Source organism: Stomoxys calcitrans, chromosome 2 (genome assembly GCF_963082655.1).
Source record: "Stomoxys calcitrans chromosome 2, idStoCalc2.1, whole genome shotgun sequence".
NCBI classification, from domain to species: domain Eukaryota; kingdom Metazoa; phylum Arthropoda; class Insecta; order Diptera; family Muscidae; genus Stomoxys; species Stomoxys calcitrans.
Genome location: NC_081553.1, coordinates 150,566,717 through 150,575,831, shown reverse-complemented (window position 1 = coordinate 150,575,831; position 9,115 = coordinate 150,566,717). Strand labels below are relative to the sequence as shown.

At 38.8% G+C, this 9,115-nt stretch overlaps 1 protein-coding gene across 1 annotated transcript; it reads right to left on the bottom strand.

The window, feature by feature from the left end:
- Window positions 1–265: 265 nt before the first annotated feature.
- Window positions 266–1,564, bottom strand: LOC131994771 (uncharacterized). The gene has a single exon (XM_059361648.1). It carries the CDS (start codon window positions 1,562–1,564, stop codon window positions 266–268), a length of 1,299 nt encoding a protein of 432 aa, XP_059217631.1.
- Between the last annotated feature and the right edge of the window lie 7,551 nt (window positions 1,565–9,115).

The window sequence follows — 9,115 nt, the reverse complement described above, 5'->3', positions numbered from 1 at the left end:
GTCCAAAAGAGTTTTCATATTTTTCTCCATTGCTCTTCTATCTTCGGCATCCATCGTCCTGAAAAGAATATGCTGCAGTGACCCGATGAATTCTAATGGTGCACGTTTCGACCTCTTAGCAATTAGAGGAAATAGATACCTGTTTGTTTCCTCCATATTCATCAGTTGGCGTGCTATGGTATTCAAGATGTAATTACATTGAGGCTCGAAGGTATTCAGCTTTCCACAAGTCAGTCGCATCTCTTTCACTAAGGGACTGGCTTTCTCAATAACGCCACAAAAATTGTTCCATGTCGTAATAAACGAGCAGATTCCATTTAGATGAGACAACATCCATAGATCCGATGTGGTCGAGGTAAATTATGACAGAGTTCTTAATTTCTTTCAGGGAGGCTCCAATTCGTATAGGATCCGATTTAGTACAGCCAATATACATCAAAAGCAGCACCCAAATATATGAAATTCCAACCCGTGTTTTCTTATCGACTCTTGTATAGTTTACACGAGTTACCTTCGGACTTTCCTGAACTGGAGGCACGTTCTCTAATGGCCATATCTTATTTATTGGCCTAATTACTGAACCGGAAGCAGTCTTGACCGTCACCGCCCGCACCAATCCATCCTTTCCAGGATGTACATCAGTAATCCGCGCTAGAGGCCACCTAGCGGGGTGAGTTTCTTCGTTCTTTATAATAACGATTTGACCTTCTAGAAGATTTTTGGTCGATGTTTTCCATTTGTACCTCTGTTGTAGAGTGGTCAAATAATCGTTCGTCCAACTGTTCCAGAAATGCTTCTTCATTTTTTGTATTAGCTTCCATCTATCCATGCAGCCCATATTCCTTTCGTTAATAGACTCTGGAACCTCTATTAACGGTCGTCCAATCAAAAAATGACCAGGAGTAAGTACCTCCAATCCTTCAACATCTTCATTCATGCTGCATATAGGCCTTGAGTTTAATACTGCCTCTATTTGAGCTAACAGTGTGCTCATTTCCTCGTACGTCATTTTGGTTTCTCCAATGATTCTTTTAAGGTGATATTTCATAAATTTTACGGCCGCCTCCCACAATCCTCCGAAGTGAGGACTTGCCGGTGGAATAAAATGCCACTTAACTTGGTGGTTCTCCAAAGTTTCTGTTAGATTGGCGTTTTGTCTAACCGCTTGAACAAAGTCTTTCTCAATACTCCTGGCTGCACCATCAAAATTAGTCCCATTGTCGGAATATAAATGTGCACTTCTCCCTCTTCTAGCAAAAAATCGTTTAAGCTCTGCCATAAATGCCTCCGTGGTGAGGCCACTGACCGCCTCCAAGTGAACTGCTCTGGTTGTCATACAAATAAATACGGCTATGTAACCTTTGAACGACCTTTGTCCTCTACCATTAAAGAACTTCATTAACACCGGTCCGGCATAATCAATCCCACAATGATAAAATGGAAATGAAACTTTTACGCGATAATCGGGAGGAATTCCCATTAATTGCTGTGTATTTTGTTGTTTATAACGGATACACACTGGACAACTTCGTATGACCTTTTTTACACCGTTTCTTAAGTTCATTATCCAAAACTTTCTTCTGACTGTACTTTCCTCCGTGCATAGTTCTGTTGGGGGCTTCTTGTATAATTTATGTTGACAAAGTTGACTTCTGTATTATCATTGGGTGTTTTCGATCAAATTTCAGGTTAGAATAGTGTAGTCGACCTCCGATTCTCATAACCCCGTCATCATCCACGTATGGATGCAACGTAGCCAGCTTATGACGATGATCTAGTTGAAGGTTATTTACCAGTTTTCGTAATTCCATTGGTCATTCCATCGTCTGATATCCTTTCACTACATACTTTTCTGCTTTAATTAGCTCTTCTCCAGTTAAATACCTCGAAAATGATCGATTTCCTTTCATCTTTTCAAGAAAACGCAGAATATATGCATAGACTCTTAAGAGTTTGTTGTATGAAGAGTATCTTTCTACCAAATCATTCAATAAAGTGGGCGTAACCTTGATAGAAGTAGTAGAGCAAGTGATAACTTCTGGAGGGGATAAGGACCATTCCTCTTTCGGCAACCGCAGCCACTGGAGACCATACCACCATAAATCTAGCTCTTTTAGCTTATCCGGAGAAACGCCTCTTGACCCTAAGTCTGCTGGGTTTTCTTTCGACTTAACATGACGCCAATGCGCCTGAGGCACCAAATTTTTAATGGCTTCTACTCGCGTTCTTATGAATTTATTCTTACTTTTGTTATTTAGTATCCAAGCTAAGGTTATTGTTGAATCACTCCAGGCATATACTTCTATATTTCCTTCAACAATGTGTATAATCTTTTTCAATAGCCTTGCAAGCAAAAAGGCTGCTGACAACTCTAATTTAGGCAGAGTCCTTTTGTTTTTAATTGGGTTTACTTTACTCTTTGCAGCTAGCAGAGAGACACCTTTATCGGTTTTAACATATACCACAGCAGCATACGCCTTCTCTGATGCATCAGCAAATCCCAAAATTTTAATATTATTTTTGGAAGAAGTGTTCAGCCATCTGGGTATTTGCACGTCTTGTAGAGATGAAATTCGTGTTACAAAATCTTTCCAGCTGCTTTCTAATTATCCATTTAGTTTCTCGTCATGACATCTCTAGCAGCCACAAGCTCTGAATAAATAACTTTGCCGTTATTATAACTGGTGTTAGCAGTCCAAGCGGGTCAAATATCTTTGCTAGATATGATAGAGCTAATCTTTTCGTTGTAACATCAGATGAGTACTTTGATATCTTGAACCGAAAATCATCTTCTTAAGGTTTCCACTGCAGTCCTAATGTTTTTACATTAGTATTTTTCTAAATGCTTATTATTTCACTCTCCTTGTCTTCATTAGATGATTTTATGATGAGCTCGCTATTCGAACACCATTTTCTTAGATGAGATCCATATCTGTCCAGATGCTGTGATATTATTTGTCGAAGCTGAAGACACTCCTCTATTGTATCTGCGCCAGTAAGAAGATCGTCCATGTAAAAATCTTCTTCGATTATCTTCTGCACCTGCATATTCGAACATTCTTTCGCTATTTCCATGAGAGTCCGTACTGCCAGGAACGGAGCACTAGCTGTTCCAAACGTTACAGTTGTTAGCTGATTTTCTTTGATTTCGTTTTTTATATCTTTCCGCCAGAGAACATGTTGATACTGTTGACTTCCTTCATCCACCAAAATCTGCCGGTACATCTTTTCGACATCTGACGATATAACATACTTCTTCAAACGAAAGTTGACTAGGATGTCGAAAACGTCCCTCTGCAATCGTGGGCCCACGTACATGACATCATTTAGACTTCGACCATTAGTTGTCACAGCGGATGCGTCGAATACTACTCTGACTTTTGTAGTCAAACTATCCTCTCGAATAACAGCTTGATGTGGTAAATAATATTTACCGCTGTGAATCTGCTTTACCTGCTTCATGTGCCCTAGTGTGATATATTCTTCCATAATCCTTGCATATTCATTTTTCATGGCACTATCCTTGCTCAACCTTTTTTCAAGGCTAATGAGTCTCGCTGCTGCCTGTTTATATGATCCTCCCAGTGTTTTGTCTTCTTTAAATGGGATTTGCACTATAAAACGCCCGGCAGCATTTCTTTTCGTCGTTTGCAACCATGTCAATCTCCAACTCTTCAGCCTCCCAAAACCTTTCTATCCCTGTAGTAACATTGACACCCATCTTCGCTACTGGTGCTCGAACAGTTAACGGACCAGATAACATCAACCCCAACTTCGTATTTGGCCCCAACATTCCATTCTTTTTATGTATGCTATTTTTGAGTATCTCGACATACACATCGCCGCCAAACACCATGTCTATCCTTTCATTCTTGTAATAGTTGGGATCAGTCAATTCAAAGTTTTTCCATGCATGCTTATTGTGGACGAAGGAAGAATCCAAATGAACAGATGCAAGAGCTGGTAAAACAAGCGCTTCGACTTCGAACGAAAAGCTGCTGGGGAACCTTGGCTGGATTTCGATAGTAACTTTGTTTTTGCAATTCCCACCAAATTGTCTCCAAGTCCATGCAACTCCATATTGGTTTTTTCTCTAGGGATTTGAAGTATATGGGCTGCTTCTTCTCTTAAAAATGTAGACTGCGATCCTTGGTGCACTAAAGCTTTCAAGGTTACCATCTCTCCATGTACATTCTTCACTTGTACCTGCGCTGTTGCAAGCAGGACACTCTTTGTCCCATTGGTTACACATGTGGTCGACGTTTTCGGGAAATGTAGCAGCGTATGATGTCTAAATCCACACGTTGCGCACGTTATGTTACTTTCGCATCGAGTATTTTGGTTATGATTTAGGCACTTTTGACAGATTGATTTAAGCCATGACAGTCGGTCTGGCACTGATAATCTCAAGAAAGTTCGGCACTCCTCGGTTAAGTGTCCATATTTTTTACAATAGAGACACTTATTTTTATCTGTATACACCACCATACTTTTTGTAGACTGCTGTGGCCTGTGATTGTAGTTGTTATTGAATTTTTTCGACCCGGCTGCTTCCAAATTGTTGTACCGCTTCTCTAAGAATTCCAAGACATCTTTAAGTTCCTGGATTTCTTTTGATTTTCTTGTATGCTGCTCGTACAGTAACAAGCCTTCCTTGTCTAGTTTACGGATCAGAGTTTTCTATGTTGCACTTCATCGCTTTTAATGCTTGAACTCATTCTATTGTAGTGTCCAACAATCCTTTTATTTGTTTGGAGATTTCGCTAGTAACATTAGGCTATTCCAACAAACGATCTAATATTGTCTGGAATAAGATCCTCTTATTTCCATAGCGTTGGTTTAGAATTTCCCACGCTAGTTGGTAATTGCTTCCATCGGCTGGTATGTGCCTTTAAATAATACATTTTTTCGACGTCTGCTAAGCTTTCAACATCATGTATTATCTTTTTATATAGGTCGTGAAATGACGACCATTCTTCTATTTTTCCATAGAAATCTGACATTTTAATGCCATCCAACTTTATTGGACTTTTTAAATCGGAGTTTTTAATTTTTTCCAATTTTAATAACAGCTTATTTGTATACTCTGTACAACGCTGCTCTGCGTAGTCGATTTCCGCTGAGACGCTCCTCCATGATTCTATGTGGCGCAAAAACAGCTCCTGGGAGAATTTTTTGATCTGCTCCATTTGGACACCCATCACATTCCTTGCTTCTTCCAGCAAGCATTTATCATTAAGTTGGTCCAAATTTTTTTAAGGTGATGTTGAACTTGCAGATAAGATTTCTAATCCATTCCGCATATATCAAGTTTTGATTTCCAGCTCCTATCTCTTCTAATGGAGCTGACGGCTGTATTTTGAATTCCGGAGTCTTACTTGCGCTAACTTCACTCTTCTCAGGTTTTATTATGGCATTTATTTGTCCATAATAATTTTTGGCGAAATATTCATCATCGTTGATTCCAATTGCCGTTAACTTATCATGGTTGTCGGAAAACTCCTTCCAGTGTCCATCCAATTGACTTCTGTAGTTTTCTTTAACTACAGATCTTGCCGTTTCTTTAATGCAGCTTTGCTTTATTTTAACAATAAAATCGCCGAGTTGTTTCTGGCGCAAATATAGCTCCATTCGGCCCATCTTCGTTTTCTTAGTAATTGCTGCTTTTTATTTATGTGCGGTCTTTTTCTTTTAATTCGCTGTTAAAGCCGCGAATTACGCTTCTTCACTGCTTTCTTCTTTCTCAGTGGTTATCTAAAATCCGTTGTTTAAGCCACGGACCACGCTTCTTCACTGTTATTATTTCTCAGTGTGTTTTCCTTTTTTTAATAAACAATTTAAATTTAATTGTTTTGTTTTACGTAAGATTAATGGTTTGTAAGACCAAATCATACATGAGTAAACCTACACTTCTTTTTGATTGTTAGATGTATACTCTGTTTTACTTCTCGTTGTTCAAATCCACGAGGACGCTTTTTCACAGAATTTTATTATTCAGATTTTTTTTTGACAATTTTTTTTTAATTGTTTGAAAGGCCTAGTTCCATTGAGTTTCTTACCACTGGTGGGAGAAAACTCAATTTTTCGAAGGACCAAATGTTTAAACGAATATAAACTACACGTTCAAGTGCTCTATTAATACTGAATTTAATTTGTCAATGTTCTATCACTAGAACTCTTGAAAATCTTAAAATTAACTAGAACGAGATACCCAAGCAGTGGTATCTTCGTTCGTTCTTATCTTCTATTTTTATTACTATCCTAAATACACATGCGCTCTAATCTCATTGCTATCCTAAGTAAATATGCGCACACATGCGTTTTTATGACTCAGTAAAAGGGTCAGCGTAATAGTGATTAGCATTAAGAAGATATAAAGCACTTTTGCTGTATCTTTCTGATTTCTTTTTCTCTATTCCTAGACAGCACCCAAACATATGTTCATAGTTTTATGAACACCCATCATGTTGCCCAACAACATGATATAATCAAGTTTTGGACACAGTCCAAATTTTTACTCTCATTTGAAACCACACATTTCGCGGTAGTCGTGGAATTCTTAGACGTCTCTAAGGCGAAAACCAGTTACGACGAAATTCTGACTAAATTCAATAAACAAATAAGCAATAGATGGAAAAACTTGAGAGGCTGTACACCGATGGCTCTAAAACGGCAGACCGGGCCTGCTCAGCTTTTTGGTATCCCAATATTGACATAGAGCCCACTTTCGCAATTCATAACAAGAGCTCGGTTTATGCGGCTGAGGTGTACGCTATTAAAGAAGCATTACAATTCCTAAAAACTTCAGACAAATGCAAGTTTCTTATTAAATCTGACAGCAAATCTGCACTCACAGCTCTAAAGTCATACAATAGGACAAACACGCATCCCTTCATATATGACATCAAAACCATCATTGCTCAAATGCGCAACTCGGGGAAATCACTGCATTTCCTGTGGGCGCCAAGCCACTGTGGTATAGACGGCAATGAAATTGCTGATCAGCTGGCAGCGAACAACCGTGATAGTCTAACCCATGATATTCATTTACAGATAGTGGCAGTTGCCCAACAACAAAATATTGAGTGCACTATCTGTCAAAATCAGTGATTAGTGCAACTCTGATTTTGTGTATGTTACTAGTTCGCGCCATTTTTCGTTGTTTGTTGTATTACGGCTCTTAACGACTTGGTAATTGCCATGGTCTAACCCCTGCTAAATACCATAAGGATTTGAGTCACGATGATAAGCAATTTGCCATAAACGATTGGCAGACTATGGAACTCTAGCCCTTTTGGACCCAACTATTCCTTATTAATGTCATCCCTTGGTTCAAAGATGCCCCGCTTAGTAGAAATGTCATCACCACGATAAAACGCCGGAGATTTGGGCACAAACAAATGAAATCACTTGTCACAGATTAAACCTCTCAGATACTAATTTATGTGAATGCGGTGAAATTCATTCCATCCAAAATGTCGCATTTAGATGAATGGACGAAACAGTTTAAATTTTATACGAAAACTCTGTATCCTTGGAATACGCAGTAACGACATGTAGGACACCTTACGCTCCAGAAACATTGAAATATACAAGGAACTTCACAAGTTCCTTGTGCAAGAAAATATAACCATTTGAAACGACATCACATCAGGCAACGAAAGCACAAACAGCCTTTGCTTGAATGAAAACACTTTCCACCATACATCATGCAATAGGCAATGAATGAGGAATGAACTCATTGATAATCCAGACAGACGAATAACAGCGACAACGAATAAAAACAAGCGAATATGACCAAAACGTAGAAGCAACGAAACCTCAACACAATAATACGTCAAAGAAACTGGACAAAGATAGTGCCGAACCCCTAGTATCTAATACCATCTTTTTAATAAACTCTCACATTCCAAGTGAATGTCAGATTTAGGAAGAAGATGAACTTTGACAACTGAAATCGAGCTTCATTCTGTGTTGTCGAGGCACAAAAATTCACAGGCAGCTGGTATGGTAGTGGACTACAACACACAACGCAAATGCTCCTTGGAGGCGGTGAACAAGAGTGCTTCTATTAGCTCATATATGAGATCGCTAAGTTGAGCTTTGGTATCGGGCAACAAAAAAAATCATTGGCGGAATACAAATGGCCATCGAGCAAATCCATATGCACTTGTATGTCGCCAGTGTTAGTGACATTTGTTCGTATTTTCTGTAGCCATTTGATTTCTTCGGCCAAAAACCTCCCACATTCAATGGTCAGTTCAACAAACAGCCGTAGAACAGGGTGAAACATCAATTGGAAGAAATCAGCACAGGTACCCTCATGTAGTGACTCCAAGGTTTTCAGCGAGCTCCCTAGTAAATTAACCATATAGGCAAAAGGACGTCTGTTTCCGGCATAAAAGTTACAATCAGAGTTCACTAATTCAAGCATGGGAGAATGTAAGGCTCTGCTGTTATCTGAATCACCTATATCAGATAATTTTTAAAAATCAGCGATGTAATTAACTTTGCAAGGCTTTAAAACCTTCATTAGCACCATAAACAATAGTTTAGACACCAGTTCTTCTATCAGGATTCGTCGTCAAAAACTTGTGGAGGCCCAGATAGTTTCGCAAGGACATCAGAGTATACAGATGACAGTCCAATAACTATTCCACTCCAATTGGTCCTAATTATGCAGCTTTATTCTCCACCCTTGTCGGCAACTACCATCACCAAGCTGTTCCTAGCGACATTAGCAAAGGTTCTTGTTAATTTTAGTTCTTTTGTGAGTGTTTTAGAATAATACGCCCCAAACCTCTCCTATGGCCTAGGCAAATTTTAAGCATGCAAAGATAAAGTAGGTTCAGCCTTCTTCGTAAGGCTCGAAAATAACTACCTGTTACGTGTTTTAGAAAACTTATGCGGAGCGAAATAAAAATACACAAAAATAAATAAAAATCGGTTTCAATCACGAAATTAATTGACCCAATTAAATTGAAACTGCTTCAATCACGAAAATGATAATATCTATTACAGATTTTGAAATAAGTGATTTTTTAATTAAAAATTGTTATGGTGGTGTCTTGAGGTTGGGATTTGCCTTGTGGCAAACCCCTCGGTTGTGGTGTCG

What these genes read in the sequence shown, in the direction of transcription:
- LOC131994771 (XM_059361648.1), bottom strand. Translation starts at nt 1,564, where the DNA reads ATGAACTTAAGAAACGGTGTAAAAAAGGTCATACGAAGTTGTCCAGTG.